The sequence below is a fragment of the Mytilus galloprovincialis genome, chromosome 5 (assembly GCF_965363235.1).
Source record: "Mytilus galloprovincialis chromosome 5, xbMytGall1.hap1.1, whole genome shotgun sequence".
Lineage (NCBI taxonomy): Eukaryota > Metazoa > Mollusca > Bivalvia > Mytilida > Mytilidae > Mytilus > Mytilus galloprovincialis.
In genome coordinates, this window is record NC_134842.1 from 33,155,849 (window position 1) to 33,175,158 (window position 19,310).

The window sequence follows — 19,310 nt, forward strand, 5'->3', positions numbered from 1 at the left end:
AATATATCAAATTTAATATCAGAAACAAAAACATGAAAGGCAATGGTAATAAAATGTATTGATTTAAAATCTTTATTCAGTTTATGTCAAATGACAAAATTGTTTGTTATTTTTTTATTTCAGTATTTTGCCACACTTCAAGACAGTTTTATAAGTCTGTTTGTTCTTTTGACTACAGCAAAGTAAGTTTGTTAGAGATAGAAAAGTATGGCGGTTAAAAGTTATACTGTTTTGAATTGTTTAGTATTTTAGAATAGTAGTCCAATGACAATCTGGGGCGTAGCTCCATATACGCTGTCACGCCATGGCGTGCACATCGCAGGGTCTAAAAAAATAATTTATGCCGAAAAATAAAATAAAAATACAAACGAGTAAAAAATATTAAATCTAACTTAACCAAGCAAAGTAGAAAACGATACAGTATAACTATTTTAATAACGTCACAATAATATTTCCGTCTGTAAAATCAACCCTGACCGAAATCGTTTTTAATTTATTTGCGAGAATTTTCTTCTGGTACTCGACGTAAAAAGCAGCTATAAAACATGAACAGTTCAAAGCGTGACAAGCCTAAAGGGCAAACGTAAGACATTTTTTTCTCTCACAAAAACGCCTACCAACAGTGATAGTCATGCAGAAACACACCCAGCAACAAATCAGGACAATTTAGACCCCTGAAACGTCAAAAATTGACGATGATTGAACTTAGCTTAAGTGCCACATCCGTGTAATGTCATTGAAGCCAGTACAAAAAAATCCGGGACCATCTTATCCAGATATTTCTTTGTTGAAAGATTCGAAATCCTTAGGAAAAGATGTAAAGTGACAACTTTTGCCCGACAAATGGAAAGATGTCCACACCTTCAAATTTCCGACAATTAAGGGCATATCCAACAGTTTCAGGGGAGGTAATAACAAACGTAACCGTCGTCTATAGTTTCCCGTAATTTCACTGTGTTTCAACGACGTCATAATGGCCGTCTGGAAAGGGCGGTTTCTTTCCTCAAAGGAAAGGGCACGGCGGGAATCGGGAAAAAACTCATACAGAATATTACCAGAACTAGAACTCAAAATTAAAAGATATCTTTGTCCTTTTGGTCTATTTATATAAAAGAACTGCAATTATCTTAATCATAATTACTAGACCATACTCACTTAAGTTTCCGTTTTCTTAAAATTATCTTCAATACAGTAGAAAACAACGACAGCAAATGATTTATTATTGCAGTAGAATGTAACACAAATTGTCAGTATAGTTCTTTACCAAACTTTTCCGAGATCATTGTCATTCAGGATAGAAAACTCAAAGTTTAGTTTTTCTTGAGAAAGATGAAAAAAATGGTTTCTTGAGAAAAATAAAATACGGCGTAAACTAACATTTATCATGCATCTAGCTTTGCGTTGAAGTGCTAATATGTATACAGTAGCTCTTTAAATGAATACGACCTTTAACCGGTAAACACAATGTAAAACAAAAGATGACACAGTAATAAAAAAATATTGAAATAGGAAAACATTGTAATATACTGACATACAAGTAAAAATATCTGACGATGTTAGTGTTTACTTATGTATGAGGAAACAAATATAATTTAACAAAAAAAAAACAGTGTAGGTCTTGACTAATTAGGCACGCCCTCTTAAGTCAGCGGGTCCATAACAGGATAGGAAAAAAAAACAGCCATCGAAGTACCATAATTCAAAATTTGGGGGGGGGGTTGCTAATAGCTTATCTCAAGATTTTGATCATTATTCAACTTTATCTAGTACGGCATACGTTTTACCACTAGTACACTCTTTATATCTTGATAATGTATCAATCATTTACTTCAGATCCACTCTCACCTCGTTGTAAATATGCGTGATATATTTGCCACTGGAGGACGGGAGCAATCAATTCATCAGTTTCATATAGTGATGCATAATCATTAGTTCTCAACTGATAATTGTCTCAAACAGTATTCCAGTTTTGGTATTTTATTTTTATTTTATATCTTATTTCTAAACGAAAATTTTAGAATTTCTTTCCGCATCTTTCTCTTTGAATTCATTTGTTTGAATAATCAAAATAATATAGTAGTCTACATCAGTGGTTACTTTGTATGCAGCCAAACTATGTAGAGGGCAGTAGAACAGAAAACAATTTCCATTGTGTATATATGCAATAACTCATAATATTGAAGCGTAAAACCACGGCAGTCAGGCTCGTTTAGGTGGAAAAATTACTGTGTCAATTTCATATACTTATATATTGTAAATATGTCATAAAAGCAAAAACACACGAAAAAAATGGCCACAATTTATAATAACATTCAACATTTTTCGGCTGTTTCGTTTATTCTCAAGTTAATGTCTTACTGATCTGTTTTGTTAATCAAATTATTATATTTTTCATCTACAACTGCAAAAGGCGCAACAGATGCGACTTATTTGAAGATTAATGTAACCTTTGTTGTTGTTTATAGATTTTATTCGAAGTTCGTATATCCCTTCAACCATTTATTTAGATGGTATTTTAACGTATAGATAGCGCGAAACTCTCCTTACTCTATGCATCTGATATAACGAAATTTTTATTTCGACTAAACGAGGCTGCAAATTTATACATCCGAGCAGCTAAACGGCCGCACCCAATTTTAGCAAATATATACACGTAACTGTCGGACTGGAGCAGTCCAGAATGTGAATATTTCTATACCCAATCAATACTTTTTTTATGAAAAAGATTTTAAAGGTATACATTAATACGACAGCAACCCAACGACACATATGATTCAAAACACTAAGAGTCAACATACAGATTTTTGTTATAGCTAGAAGCCTGTAAAGAAAAAAAACAAACAAACTGCAACATGAATATATAATACGGAGTCGGTGAGATTTTAGACAAGTGTTTGGTTGCAAAATTTCACGTGCTCTTTATTGATTTCGTTAAATGTGAAATTATATAGACAGTGTAATATAAATCAGTGTAAGAAAACCACTTCTTTGTAAAGTAACAATAAAATAAATAATGATTATGGATGACGGACGTCAAGTGGCATATTAAATGAATAATCAGAACAAAAACATTAAATGTAAATATAATATGAAAATTAACCCTGCTTTGTACTTTAGACCAACACACAGAAACGGATTTCTAACGTGTAATTCGTTTGTTTTAAAAGAGGGATGAAATACCGTATACCAGAGCCGGGGACTATTTTAATAGTTTGTAATTCCCAGTGGCGGATCCAGAAATTTCCATAAGTGGGGGCCCACTGACTGACCTAAGAGGGGGCCCGCTCCAGTCACGCTTCAGTGATTCCTATATAAGCAACCAAATTTTTCCCCAAAAAGGGGGGGCCCGGGCCCCCTGGCCCCCCTAAATCCGCCTCTGATTCCATGGTTTGCTAACCCGAACAATTCAGTTCCTCCCCGTAATCGATCTCTCCTACTTGCGAGGTAGTAATCGTAGATCAGCGGAATATAACGACTGAATTATTCGGGTTAATGATTTGCATGTAACTGAATTATTATCTCGTACAGATACTGGTCCATTATAAATAAGAAGATGCGATATGAGTGCTATCGAGACAACTATCCAACAAACTCACAGTGTAAAAATACATTTGTCTGCAACTCCGTCGCACTGCCTTTGAAAAATTAGCGGGGAAATATAACGTTACGTCCCGAAACGTCTTAATTTTTGGCGCAATTTGTGAGGCTTACGGAAGGGATTGAGTAAACAATATTATATTACTCGATTTTTCTCAAAAACGAGTATGGTGACAAATATTTTTCAAAACGTTATGACGTTCCATTTTTTTCAAAGAATAACATATCTTACTTTGGTCAAATCGACACCGTTAGAAATATTTAAAAAAATCTAAAATGTGCATTTCAAACGTTCATTTCTTGCCGTTTTGGGGGGTAACCATAACGTTTTTGGCTTTATTTGAGTAAGAATTAATTCTTTAAATGGTAAAGTTAGATTTTTCTAACCATCTTTAACTATTTTGCTTCAATTTGAGCCCCATTATATAAGTATATGTTGATTAAAAAATCATATTTAATTTTTTTAAATAAAAAACGTTTGTTTCTTCAAAATTGCAAAAATGTTCAATTTTCAGCAGTATTTTTAGCAAAAACGAAATCGACAACAAATATTTTTTTTGGCAAAATTTTATTCTCTGTCTATTGAAGAATGAAATATCTTTACGGGAAAAAATTCTCACCGTCAAAAATAAACTGTTGGATATGCCCTTAAGGTATATTAACTCCATTTCAATTAAAAAAATATATAATGCGCGTCGTTGAACTAACAGGGCTGCAGGGGTTGTAAACCCACGTTTTTGTTTAGATAAGGGTTGTAAATTTCGTACTTTATTTTGGTAAAAAAAAATGACCAAATGACTTTTGTTCCATTTTTATCTCTCAACTTTGGTTCCGATCCTGAACAATTTAATGAATTACAGTAAACTTTATATGAGTTTGACTGTCCCTTTGGTATCTTTCGCCCCTCTTTTATATGTAAATTACGATAACGGTAAATACAAATCTGAATTCCCTCTTTAAATTATTGTTTTGAAGGGCTACTTCATATTGTTCTGTTTTGACACCTTCCTGTCGAAATATTAAGGCGTCAACGCATTAAAAATAAAATAAAATAGCCTTTCAAGACTTCATCAAGTTCCGCAGTACTAGTCCGTTACTGAAATGTTGCGTTCCGAGCAAAATGATGAAAATGTTTGGAACGAGCTATACCAAACCACTCTAGATATAGCAGAGCTTTTTGGTATAGTTGAAAATGATCCTAGGTGGGGTGGAAGACAAACCTCGAGAGCTATAACCATCCAACCGTAACACCTAAGGATTACTGGCGAATTTCTCTCTACTATCCGTTTCTGGATCATATGATCACAGAACTTGATTCTTGACTTCTAAATTCAGAAAACCGTTTTCATGCACAATATCTTCTTCCGTGTGTGGTCGAACAAATAACTAATGACCAATTGACCAATACTGTGTGTTCTCCTAACAATGCCCTTTATTAGTGCTACAGCTGAAAGGTCGTTTAGCGTACTGAAACGTTTGAAAACGTACATCCGTTTCACAATGAGAAATGACAGATTATCGGCTTTGGGTTCCACTGTGATTTTGAGGTCAATTTAGACAAGGCCATGGACGTTTTTGTTGCAGCTAAAAATACGAAGGGCAGATTTTTGAAAAATATTCAGGATGTTTCTCAATAAAAAATGATCAAATACAGTCTTAATAATTTGCTAATCAAACCAATTTCAGGCCGTCAGAGCGCACCATTTTGCGTCCAGCCAAACCACCACCCCCCCCCCCCCCCCCCCCCCCCCTGGTTGGCGTGCACTTCAAAGGGACCCAGCTACGTCCCAGACAATTACTTTAAAAATAGTTCTCAAGTATCCAACTAAGTGCAAAAGAAATATCCTATGATAATACAATACATACTTATACATTATACCAAACAAAGCATGCTTGTAATTGTTTTCATTTTTATTTCACAATGTTTTTGCAGGAAGTTAATAAGTGTTCTTGATGGTGGATCACCATTGTTCTATTTTTCTCTTATATTTCCGACACATAACCTAATGATGTTACACATTTAAATGTGATTATTTTGCAAACTAAAGCTTCAAAGACTTAGTCCTACCAAGAAATATTTTCCTCATACTTTCTCAAATACTACTTAATAAAATTACTTCATAATAGGTCAGCAGCTTAACACTGATGATTTTTAACCCTTGAACTTGTTTTTAATCTGTCAGACCCCCTTATTTCTGTTCAAGGGCCTAGCTAAACACAACAATGTGTTTGATTTTTTACCACAGATAACAATTAAGTTTTAATGAAAGTAGCTATCTGGTAATCTTTGTACATGTACTACTAATTTTTTTCTTCAGTTATCCAGATGTAATGATGCCAGCCTATGCCAGTTCCAGATACTACAGTATTTTCTACATTATATACCTGTCTCTAGAACTTTATTTTATAATGAATCTGGTGAGTTATACAACAAGGGGAGATAATTTACACAATTTTTCAATCTTCCATGGTTAACATATTGGCACTAGAATGCTCCACTATAAATAAATATGTTTAAACTAAACTAGAATGCTCTTCCATGAAAATGGATGTTGGTGTGTAGAAGGGATTACAAAAATTTCCCAACAACAAAGTCACTTTAATTGGCAATTTTTCCAACAACTTATAGGTACATGACCATAAATGACACCTGCCATAATTATATCATTAAAAAAATCCCAACTCTTTCCTATCCTTCCACATTCATTTAAATAATGTTATCAAAATGGTACAAAGATGAATACTAATCTGAATAAAATTAATTAAAATAATAATAAATCTTCGAAAATACAAAAATTGGGTGATATAACAAGAATTTCAATAGTATTTTATTATAAGAAGAAAAAAGTAGGTTATTATCAATGTTACTGAAAGTGACTTTAGTAAACATTTATTTTAATTCAGAATGCTTTTTTTTGAAATTTTATTGTGGTGTAAGGAGTTAACATAAGCAAATTTTGTATCAAGCACAAAAGCATAATATTGTAACTTTGAACAATATTGAACTTTTGAAACAAAAATTATTATTTTATTATGACATTCTTCAAACACACCAATGCATTTTAGGGTGAAAATGTCATACCTGTTATATGTTCCTACATACAATAAAGGAAAAGGGAAAGAAAAGGGGATATTGATTAGAAATAATGTACACATTTCAATGAAAGTACATTTACGTATATTTTTATTTTTCAGTTTCTTGCCGTAGTATATGATACATTTTCAAATTTAGAAAAGACAAAAGTAAAGAAATTATTTTTTCACAAGCGACTTGGTTGTCAACATGCCTTCAGATTATTGGTTACTAAGGAGGTAAGTCCAAAATTCTAACCAGGCCTCAGTGGCCAAGTGGTATCAGTAACTCATCAGTATCCTGTCAAGAATCAGTTTGTGATTTTCAAATCCCACATGTTGCATGCATGTTTTACTACAATCCTAATTGACTATACTACAATCCTAATTGACTATACTACAATCCTAATTGACTATACTACAATCCTAATTGACTATACTACAATCCTAATTGACTATACTACAATCCTAATTGACTATACTACAATCCTAATTGACTATACTACAATCCTAATTGACTATACTACAATCCTAATTGACTAGGATTGTTAGTTATCCTTTCTAAGGTAATGGTTCTCTCAGTCTTCATCAATCATACAACACTGGCAGATATGTTATAAGAAATAGTGCTAAAAGTGGCATTAAACACAAAAAAAAAACAATCTAGAAGTCTTACTACCAGAGATATTTGTGACTGGGGAATAATTATTTATAAGATTCTAACTTTTTGTGGATTTTATTGTGGGTAAATGTAAACCACAAATTAAAATGTTTAAAGAAATAAAAAATGCTTTTTGCATGTATTCAGACTTTGGCAAAACCACAAAATCAAATGTCCAAGAAAATTGAATTTACCTCCATCCTCAAAAAAATTGTATTCTTAAAAAAAAATTAATAGTTATCAGTTTTTTGGCAAAAATGTACCCATTTGTTTCTGCAGAAAATTAATTAGTGATGGAAATATATATACATGTATAATATCCAGAAAAGATTTATTGTAAAGAATCCAGACTTTGATATTGATGTTTTTTTGTTGCAGGATAACAAGTCTATAAAATTAAAACATTTTCTTGGGATGATGAAACATCTAAGACCAAAGAAAAGTAAGTAAAATATAATGAACATTTTAGTTATTGTATTCTAAATGAATGGAATATAAAAGTAAAGTTAATTGTTTATATCATGTGAAATGTGCTATGAGTCAGGCTGTTAATTTTCTTTTCTGAATTGTTTTACATTTTGTAATCTTATTGCTGATGACATAACCATGATTGAATTTTCAGCATAAGTTCAGTGGCCTGGTTCAAATTTTAGTAGCCTGTGCCTCTTGGTCTTTGCTTATCTTTTCCTTTGTATTGACAGGTAGAAGAGATGGTTATCTAGTTTTTAAGATGTTAAACATGAGTACATCAGGAAAATTATCTTTGGAAGAATTTCATAAGATATATGAAGCAATTGACTTGCAGTGGATGGTAAGTAAGATAGATCATACACTTTGTTATTATTATTTCAACTGTAATACTATCTTTTTCGTGTTATTAATATTTCAACTGTAATACTATCTTTTTCACATAAAGGTTGGCATAAAAATCTAAATGCACACCAACATTTCGTCAGTATTTACAATGTGAGATAAACATGAATGATACAACAACCAAACACAAACAAACAAAAACAAACAAAAACATCTGAAGATTTCGTGCTATTATTGTGTCTAATTTTGTTAAATATTTTATTGCATGTTCTCACATTGTGAGAACAAAGAAAACTATGTTTTGATTGACTACTAAGTCACTTTCCCATCAATAGAGAAATATGAATCCTTGAAAGTGTTTTTTCTTTTCAGTTAAAATCGGATGAAAACATTATCTGGTCATCACATTTCAAATATCCTTTCAACAGAATTTTTAGATGTAAGTATTTGTGTGTGTATTAAATCTTTTTGAGCTCAACAGATAATTGCCAAGTATCTCAAAGTAATTTCTTTGGTCAACAGCTGCATTTATAGAATATTTTGACAACTTATTACATAAATGTCATTGCTTTATTTTAAATGGTATATTACACATTATTACTTTATCAACATACAAGACATTGGTTTATAAAACATATTACACATTCTTTATAGCACCATTGTTTTATTTCTACATACATACATACCCTCATGGTTTTATTTCTATATACATACTACCCATTGTTTTATTTTTAGAAAATTTTAAACACACAGTCACTGACAAAATTTACAATCTATATTATTATTATTTATATCTGTAAATTTCTTAAAATTATTGATTGAATCTATTATTGCAAGAATCAACAAAATGCAAGTATATTTTTTGCGATTTAAAAAAAAAACTGCATACAGATCTATGTTTCAGTTATCAGAATGGGAGTTCTTATTATCACAATTCCAATCCAGTCTCGTTATATGCGTTAATAAAAAACCTCACAATAATTTCTGAATTTACAGTACCTATATTTAGCATTGTAAGGAGAAAGTACCAACAAATCAATGTAAAAAAATTTAATTTGACTATTTATTACAGGTATACACAGTTTTGTAAAATGGAAATGGTTTAAAAGATTTATTTGTAAGTGTCTTGTATAGATTCAACAAGGTCAATTCCAGCCATCAACCTTTGGGGTCTAGTGGGTGGTTCTATGGATCTGAGATCTCATTTAAATGTACATGTGACTTTTAAAAATGTTAAAAAAATCAAGCTTTTATTAATTTCTTTATGAGAGACCTTGTGGTCTGATGGAATGGGGTACCATACTGGAGCCCAATTGAATTGTTAATTATTTTTTTTTTAAACCTGTTATTATATTTGGTGTCATTTTTAGATTTAAAAAAAAGAAAACTTTGAATCATGGAAAAAAAATAATTGACATTTATACATCTGTATCAAAATTTGATAAAGTGCAGGAAAATGATACTGGAATTATGATCAAATAAATGATAGATTTATAACATTGTTTAGTCAGTAGTGAATAAAATATTGAATAAGTAAAAATGTAAATTTAGATTTTTGTGATCACTTTCTATTTTTTTATGTTGATGCAAGTTATCTATTTTAAAATACATATGTTTTCCTCTTTTAGATTTTGCAATAGCTAGCAACTTCCTGATTATTTTGGTAGAAACTATACAGATTTCAGGTAGGTATCATTGTTTGTACGAGTGTTGATATGTGAGTCGGGGAAAAAACTTTGTTTGACAATAAACCAACTCATGAAGCTGAAATGCATGTAAAGTTCTTTGAAATTTGAATCCAACATGAAAAATGAGATTAAGAAAAAAAATGAACTTGAACCAACCAGAGACCAATATAGAGGATGCAATCACCTATATAATCACTATAATCACTGTATTGAGAAACATCTATAATCTGTTGTAAGCTTCTAAGTGCACCAGCAAGACAAAATATAAGGCAATTTAAATAGGAAAACTTTCAGTCTGATTTATTATACGACAAATAAACAAAAAATCTCCTGTCAAGACAACTTTAAACCAATTCAAATAAGAAAATAAAAGGCTGAATTTATGCTATTAGCAATAACTGCAGTGGCATAACAAATGTCTAACAATTTGAAAGAGAAAACCAACCTCTAAAATTTATTTTATTTACAGTAACAATAGAAGCAGATAGACATAAGATAACAGACAGGGAGAACTGGGCCTCTGTTGCTTCAACAGTGTATGTTTGTAGTAAGTATATGTATCAGTAATTGTTGACAAGTCAAATTATCCTGAAGTTGAAATCAGAAGGGTCATGTTTTTATTAAAATTTACTAAACAACAATAACAAACCCAGAGATTTTTATTGTAAAATTATATACCAAGAATTAGCTTACATGTGTAACAACAAGAGAAAAGAAGTAAGATAATTTTTTTTTACTTTTTGTAAAATTGAGAATGGCAATGGGGAATGCGTCAAAGAAACAACATCCCAAGCAAACACTTGAAGGCCACCAATGGGTCTTCAAAACAGAGAAAAAATCCTGCACACAGAGGCATACTAAACTCCAAAGCATATAAATGCACTAAAATCATACAAGATTAACAAGGGCCAGAGGCTCCTGACTTTGGAGAGGTGTAAAAATGTGTCCGTGTTATATATGTTTTTTGAGCTCAACTCTACCTTATACCTCTAGCCAATGTAGAAAAAACAAACACACAGCAATAGGTACAGTAAAACTCAGTTTAAAAAAAACTAAGCAAAATGACAATGATAAATAAAAATAACAAAGGACTACTAGCAGTTACTGAAATGCCGGCTCTAGACCTCAATTAGACTGATTGAAAGATAATGTCTTCATCATATAAAAATTGAGCACAAGGTACGATTGTTTCTACAAATAATGGTTAACCAAAATAACAAACTATTATTATAATTGATTACTACAACAAATTGAGCTCAGAGTCTGTATTAAGCAGTTTTGTAAAGATTTTTTTTGTTATAGCCATTGAATTTCATAATAGCAGTCAGATAAAATGGATAAATATTAAAGCAATTTTTTATTTGTTTTCAGTATATATAGTAGAAGCAATATTGAAGATTTTAGGAAAGGGACCAGCAGTTTATTTCACCAGTGGCTGGGATTTGTAAGTAATACACTTATATTGTTCTTCAGAGTGTGGTTGAATATTCTCATCTGGATTGTAAATGGACAATAAATTAAAAAATATATTTGATCTCAGATTTCAGCCAAAAAGTGATGAAAAAACACAAGTGGATACTTTGTGGATTTATTATTGCTGTTGTTGATATATTTAAATTCTGTGTTTGTCTTTATATGTCATTTAATTTAAAGAATGATAAAGTACAAAATGCAAAAAAAACCTATTATTTTTTCAAATTGCACTGGCTAACTGTTGTTTCAACATTGTTGACAACAGTTTTGATTGTCAAAAGAAATTCAGAACCCTCAAAAAACCACTATCTGCAGGCAAGTAAACGGTGTGAAATACAATTTATAAATATGCCTTTCTTGAGAGCTATTTTCTAGTTTGACCCTGTTTATTAGAAGATGTGGTATACCTTTATGAGTGCCAATGAGACAACTCTACAACCAAGTCTCAATTTGTATAGGAAACCATAATAGGTCAAAGAACTGTCTTAATCACAGAGCCTTGTATTTTTCATGACTCCTATAATTTTGTATTTTCAGATTTGATTTTGTGGTAACAGGCACATCTGTGATAGGACTTCTGGGAGAATTTTTTGATGACTCATTTTATTTCATTATAGTCCTGAGACCATTCAAACTGTTGAGGTTAGCTCAAACAAAACATATACACTTACAAACTTTCTCACATTTTGGTTCATTATCATCAACCGTTTTGATTAACATGCATGATGATAAGAATATAGATGTCTTCATTGATACATAATTAAAACCTGATTTTTTTTCTGTCATTCAATTAAAATGTTACACAAAGTTAAGATTTACAACAAATTTAAATGTATGTCTGAAGTTCAGCAAATTTTTTTTCACTATTTGTCACAGTCTCTAAACTGGAATCCTTCTTGGTTTAGAACTTTCTGGTACTCTTTCAGGTATGAGCAACATAAAGAAGTAAAACCATGCTTACAACCATTTCAGAATATATAGGATTATGGGTAGTTTTCATTGTTTGTAAGCTAAAATGAAAATTACGTCAAGTCATTGGTTGCATTTCAATTAAAGTTTAGGACGTTTTTAACAAATCAGGACCCTTGGGTGTACACTTTTAAAAAGATTTACCAGGATGCAATCGATTGTGAAACAGCGAATTGGTGAACTAACTTAACTGTTTTTGCTTTCCATACGCTACAAAATCATTGGAAAACAGTAAAACTGTTTTACCACTAATTACACTTTTTGTAAGCTTGAACTTACTTCTTTTAGCTGCTTTTACTTGACCGAGTATCAGAATGTCCTACCACAGAGTAGGTAACCTGTGAAAAAGTTCTCTAGAGTCAATAGTTGGTGATCTAAAAATAGTCTATTGGTGGCCTTCAGCTGTTTTCTTCTATTTGGTTGGGTTGTTGACTTTTGACACATTCCCCATTTCCATTCTCAATTTTATTGACACAAAGTTCTGTGGGGGTGTAAAAAGGGGGGGTATCTGCAAAGAAGAACGCAAAATAAATTTGCCATTTTACTTAATGAACGAACAGTTAAAAATGTTGTGCACGTTGATCTTTTAACTAGTTTCATGAAACACAGTGAATAACTAACCTTTTTCATGGCTGCATGTGAAATAAAAATGGCAAAACATGTTGCACGAAAATAACCCTTTTCCACCCTCTTCTACAGGTTGTAAGGAAAACGCGACAAAACTGTACAAGCCTGAAAAGCCAAATACATTGGTCTGTTTCCAAGGGCTGATAAATAATTGTATCAACCTCATCAAAAGTCAATAATTCTTCTATATTTGCCACAGAAATTCATGAAGATTTAATATTGCATCATCATTTGCTGTGCAGGAAAACATTCACAAAAATTGCTTAGTTGTGTACAGTAATTTGTCAATGACATAAAAGTACCCATTACCTCCTTCATAAAAATAAATTGCCTCTTGCTCAGGTTGTTGTCTCTTTGACAGATTCCCCATTTCCATTCTCCATTTTATTCAAAACATTACAAGAAATAGAAATACATACACACTGCTTGTTCAATTATGTAGTTAAATGATTTGATTTTGTTTGTAGATTATTTAAAGTAAAGGAGAGATACAGAGATGTACTTGGTACTTTATTTGTTTTATTTACCAGATTGATAAGGTATACAGTTTGATGAATTTAACTTATTACTTAAAAACTCTTATTTGAAAATATTTTCTCTATTCTTGTCATTTATTGATGGAAATAAAATGTATCCTTTTCAGGTGAAATTCAAATTAGAAAAGTCTGTTTGCTCATCTTCATACTTTAAGAACTAGTACTACATGTCAAAGTATGTAGTTCATGTGAATAGGTTCTATCAAACTATTATCAAATATTCTTTTACATCATTGACTAAATTTAAGCAAGTCCTCTTAAATGATGATTAAGGGCATCAAGTAGATATAGTTTAACTTAAAAGATACATATACACACACACACTCACAAATTTAATAGTTCAAACTTTGATCTGGTGTATAACAAATATTGGATGTGTTTTGTTTCTTTCAGTCTTGCAATTGTGATAATTCTAGTGTATTATTTCTTTGCCATTATTGGAATGGAGATGTTTCTACACACAAATCTACGTAACTGCTGCAAGTAAGTCAATAATGTATTGGAGAATGTGTAACTTTTTCTATTTTATTTTGAAGGTGTCTTTTTGTGCACTATAAATTGGCAATGTCAGGAAACTTGTATACTTTTTCTACGTTTTTCCCCACTGCACTTTAAACAGCCATCCATTATCTGCTTTTTCATACCTGTCAACTGACCCGGATTCTGCGGGTGTGACCCGAGATTTTCACAATTCTGAGGGATCACCCGGATCACCCGCCGGATCATTGAAATAACCCGGAAATTCCGAAAATGACCCGATTTCACCCGTATTTCTTAGCCTTGAGATTGATTTTCATAAGTAATATTCCTTTGAAATACCGGCAAATTCGTAATTCTTCCATGAACATGCAGTTCAAATAGCTATGTAAACTGTCAAATTAAGTGACCCATTAAGTGCATGGCTTCACTTGACAGCTTTGGTGTCAAACACACTGTTGATTAACACCAATTACCTTAGCTTTAGGTCGTAAATAAATTGCCCTGTTGTTTTACAAAGATATTTCAACTAAGAGTTACTTCCCCTTATTTGTCACCATTCAAAATTATTCCTTATATTTACGTTTTATGGGTGAAAAAGATTAAATCATAATAATATAAAATTCAAATACATATTGAAAAATAACTTTTCATTATTTTTATACCTTTATACAATTTAAAAAAAAAAGTTGAAAATTATTTTTTACATTTATACTTCCTTTAACTGTATTACTATATTTTATCTTCTTCCTCTTCTTCTTCTGGAAGTTCACCCTATCTGCAGGGTCACCGCATTTAAAAATTTTGTTCATTTTTAAAATTGCGTTATTTAAAATTCTATCAACTGATAGTCTAATATCCTTGTCAAATATTCATACATGTAATACCTCTACATGGTATGTATAAAGGCTAGTAGTCTCATTTTAAAATTACATTTGAAAAATAAATTTTAGATGATGACAAAAAGTAAAGGACATAAGACTGTGATACACAAGTTTATAATAATCTTTAAAAGTGTAATGAAATAATAATAAATAAGATTTAAAATGACTTAACCAAGTGAACATGCATTGATGTTTTGGTATCTTTGATATACATTATAAGAAAATGTACCATAAATACTGAAATTCAGCTCGAAAAAGTTCGTACGCGTTATTACCTGAGATTTGATTCTTCAATGCAGGTCATGACCTGCATTTTCATCGTCACAGGTTGACAGGTATGCTTTTTTTCGTTTGTTGCTTCCTTCATCTGTCTGTCCCGCTTCAGGTTAAAGTTTTTATTCAAGGTAGTTTTTTATGAAGTTGAAGTCCGATCAACTTGAAACTTAGAACACATGTTCCCTATATATATGATATGATCAATCTAATTTTTATGCCAAATTAGAGTTTTGTCCCTAATTTCAGGGTCCACCGAACATAGAAATTGATAGTGCGATTGGGGCATCCATGTACTATGGACACATTCTTGTTTAATTATGATAAGATAAGAAGATGTGGTATAAATGCTAATGAGACAACTCTTCACCAGGGACCAAATGATGAGGAATTTAGATTCTGGTTTAGAAACAGTGTATTTTTTTAAGTACACAATTTTGCTTTATGTTTTGACCATGTTGACATTCCAATATATGTGCATTAGACTTAAAACAAATATTCACATTTATTACAGAAATACAAGTGTAGAAGCTTATTACAAATATACACTTATATTACAGAAATACAAGTGTAGAAGCTTATTACAAATATACACTTATATTACAGAAATACAAGTGTAGAAGCTTATTACAAATATACACTTATATTACAGAAATACAAGTGTAGAAGCTTATTACAAATATACACTTATATTACAGAAATACAAGTGTGGAAGCTTATTACAAATATAGTAATGACTCAACGAATCAGATGTATTATTACCTCAACAACTTTGACAATATTTTAGAATCAGGAGGTATGTACTTACATTTAGGCATATAGAAATTATTAGGGGGATGACAGATTTTCGCATGTGGGATATGGGGTGGAGAAAATATAAAAACAATGCGTGATTTTGGAAATATGAAATACCTCACCTACCTCAGGCATATATATATGCAGCAAAATTGTCTGCACATCAAAACTCACAGTATAAACTAGAATTAAAGGGTTGATTAAAGAGAAGCTTATAAATGTTTTTAAAGTTTTAAGCCACACTCTTATTACTGTATGTAATGAAAGATTTATCCTTTACTTCATGTGGCTTCTTCTAAATGGTTTTGCAAATAAATGTACATAAACACTACATAAACACTAAACATAACATAAGATAAATAGCAAAGAGAGTACAAATATTTGATAATGTGACTTAAATATCTATTATTTTCAGTAACTTTGTTCGAACTGACTGTTGTCAATAACTGGTTTATAATAATGGTGAGTAGATAGTCTAATGTTGGATTATTATATTACAAAAAAGAACATGTGGTGTGATTGCCAATGATACAACTCTTCACAAGAGACCAAATGACACAGAAATTTAAAACAACTAAAAGGTCACCGTAGAATATTTATTTGTCTGAATTCAATTATGTACCATGAATAGACCACTTTCGAGTTCATCCTTCTCCGGAAAAAACTCTTTAATTATAAGTGCCTTTATGACGTCATTAACCAGATAGAGGGGGTCGCCTGTATCCCTGCACTATTTACGTTCATCAAGCGTCTTAGTGATCGTCATTATGAAGGATAAACTAGAAATAATGGTTGTTCTGTAGGTACTTAATGACAATTCCCTAATGACAGCAATGCTGATTGTCAATTTTGAGAATTCAATTTGCCGAAGAATTCGTACAATATAGAATTATAGTTTTCCAACCACTTGCTCAACATTGGAATGGAAGTGATGACGCCCCTAAACGCACAAATGACGTTCACTCAAACCAGTGTTTTTGACTGAAATGCAACGAACTCGAAAGTTGTCTATTAAATTAAGATGTTTTACAATACAATGGAATATTAAGTATGTCATCAATTTAATCTTACTTTGAAAATTACATTATTAGTATGCAGCTTTTTATTCTTTAGATGAATTTTATTCATAGTTTTGTTCATTTATAAAATTAACAGTAAAACGAAAAACTAAATATATTTTGAAGGTAATTCATATCAAACTAGAGTTGAGTTTTACTTTTTGTTCAGTTGACCCTTTCATTAATTTCAATTTTATTATTGTTTAACAGCCCAACTTATCATCACCGTGCAATTTTGTCTTCCGGTGTATTTTGTACACAACTTTGATTGAGATTTAATTTACTTTGTTTATCATTTTGGTTAGGTAGGCATAAGGCAATTGAGTGATAGGAAATTCTCTGAAAGCAATTTCAATCATCATACTAAAAAATAGAATATATAGGCATTTTAGCCAAGACTGTTCATGTTAGGCATAATTTCTGGCCTACCCTGACTACCTTTCTGAAAACTTCAGGCCAGTAAATCTCCCTTAATAGGAGACATAAGATGAACTATCTTAAGAACTAATTTTATTACAATAATACTAGAACACACCCGTGATATCGCGGGTCCGTGACTGAATTAAAGTATATAACTATGCGTAAGCCTTATTTTAGTATTGGTATTGTCATCTGATAAAGTCATGCCCATTATAAGATGCACAGTTTTATCTGCTTTCAAAATCTTTCTGTTTGAACCCGTCGACCTGGAACTTATCAATTATTGGTAATATTAATTATTTGGAAAACAAAAGGTCCTGGAATGGAGTATTTTTTAATCAACAGCATTGTCCTATATTAGTTATAAATAAAGTTGAATTCTTTGATTCGCTGTTTTATGTCATGCCCGCTAATAAATTGAAAACTGTACCTATACACCTTATTTTAAGTCCAGATTTTTAATATTCCTATGGTCATCTTAGAAAGTCTTACTGATTAAAATACTACAATAGGGAACAATTTGACAATGATTGCATTTAGTAGTGTCAACCCTGTGATTATAACCCGTGTATATATAACAAAATCCTAAATACACAATTTGGTGGTGCGCATGTCAGATGCGGAACGTACAGATAAGGTAATAGGTAACAGGTGAATATACTATTGGTATGGGTATCGGATTTGACCCGGAACTTGTTAATTATTGGCAATATTAATTATGTGGAAAACAAAAGGGTCTGGAGTCGTGTAATTTTTAATCAACACCATTGTCCTATATTAGCTTTATATAAAGTTGAATACTTTGATTTGTCGTTTTTACCCTATGACGGCTGACAAATTTGACCTTGTTATTTTAGTATTATAGATACACCAGAGCTAGTTTTTTGGTTACAAATACCTGCAGCCAACACAAAACACACGCACACACGCAAAATTTAACCTCAAATTGATGCCTTCTAAGTAAGAGTGTCCAAAAATTTATGAAGTGATTATTTCAATTCTTTCATGTTTTATAGGAAGGTTATGCTCATCACATAGGAGAGTGGAGTAGAGTATATTTCATGTTGTTTTATATTGTTATGATGGTGAGTGACAATATGTATACTTTATTAACTCTTCACAGATACCACTGTTAAACTTTTAAAATGCTTGATAGATAAAAATCTTAAACTTTGCTTTAAATTGAAATTTGACATTGAAGTACAATCAAACCTGCTTCAAATGTCACCTCTTGTCAGGTTACCAGCTTCTTGCACTTTGAACCTTAATTCACAGGTTAACTCTCTTAAAAGCTCAGTTTTATCTTGTTCCAATGCAGGTTTTTGACTAGTTTTTATGAACAAATTCCTTTAACATTCTAAAGAGAGAGTTTTTTTTCGCATTTCAGGTGGTGATGAACATTGTAGTAGCCTTTATTCTGGAACAATTCCTCTTTAGAATGCAGTATAACAGAAAAATGGAGGTCAAAGATATTGAAGGTAAGATTTTTATTCAAAAAAAGTAATTTTCTATAAAATGATATTGTCAGTAAATGTTTAAAATATGGTATAAGTTAACTCATAAATTGAAGAAAAACTGACAACACCATGACAAAAGAAGAAAAACTATGAAACAATGATCAAGTCAACATGAATCAACAATGAAAACTGAAGATTGAGCAACATAAAAAAAAAAACTGCAGTCCTTCTTATGCTGATGTGCAGCTAGGAATAACATTTATTAGATCATAGATGATGTACGCACAATGTCGTTTTTTTCTATAAATCAGGAAAATCTTTTACCTTTTCCAATAAGACATTATACAGAATTAATATCACTTGAAATCATACTTTGTACTTAATTATGAATAAGAATTAGCTGTAATTTGATAGAGACATGTATGGAGCCCTCAAACTAGTTGTTGTTATTGCTTAATGTCATGAGGTAAATATTAGATGTTTATTGCATATTCAATGTGCGCAATGAAT

General features: G+C 31.3%; 1 protein-coding gene across 2 annotated transcripts in view; it reads left to right on the top strand.

The window, feature by feature from the left end:
• LOC143075645 (two pore channel protein 1-like) overlaps nt 1–19,310 on the top strand; it is a 41,656-nt gene that overhangs the window by 15,308 nt on the left and 7,038 nt on the right. For both annotated transcript variants that reach the window (XM_076251147.1, XM_076251148.1), the window contains exons 7-23: nt 124–182; nt 5,916–6,015; nt 6,793–6,909; nt 7,709–7,772; nt 8,032–8,141; nt 8,516–8,582; nt 9,216–9,260; nt 9,772–9,828; nt 10,301–10,378; nt 11,203–11,275; nt 11,842–11,946; nt 13,368–13,439; nt 13,830–13,919; nt 15,769–15,866; nt 16,281–16,327; nt 18,360–18,428; nt 18,731–18,821. In XM_076251147.1, the coding sequence (XP_076107262.1) occupies nt 124–182; nt 5,916–6,015; nt 6,793–6,909; nt 7,709–7,772; nt 8,032–8,141; nt 8,516–8,582; nt 9,216–9,260; nt 9,772–9,828; nt 10,301–10,378; nt 11,203–11,275; nt 11,842–11,946; nt 13,368–13,439; nt 13,830–13,919; nt 15,769–15,866; nt 16,281–16,327; nt 18,360–18,428; nt 18,731–18,821 (1,342 nt within the window). The remainder of the gene's footprint in view (nt 1–123; nt 183–5,915; nt 6,016–6,792; nt 6,910–7,708; nt 7,773–8,031; nt 8,142–8,515; nt 8,583–9,215; nt 9,261–9,771; nt 9,829–10,300; nt 10,379–11,202; nt 11,276–11,841; nt 11,947–13,367; nt 13,440–13,829; nt 13,920–15,768; nt 15,867–16,280; nt 16,328–18,359; nt 18,429–18,730; nt 18,822–19,310) is intronic.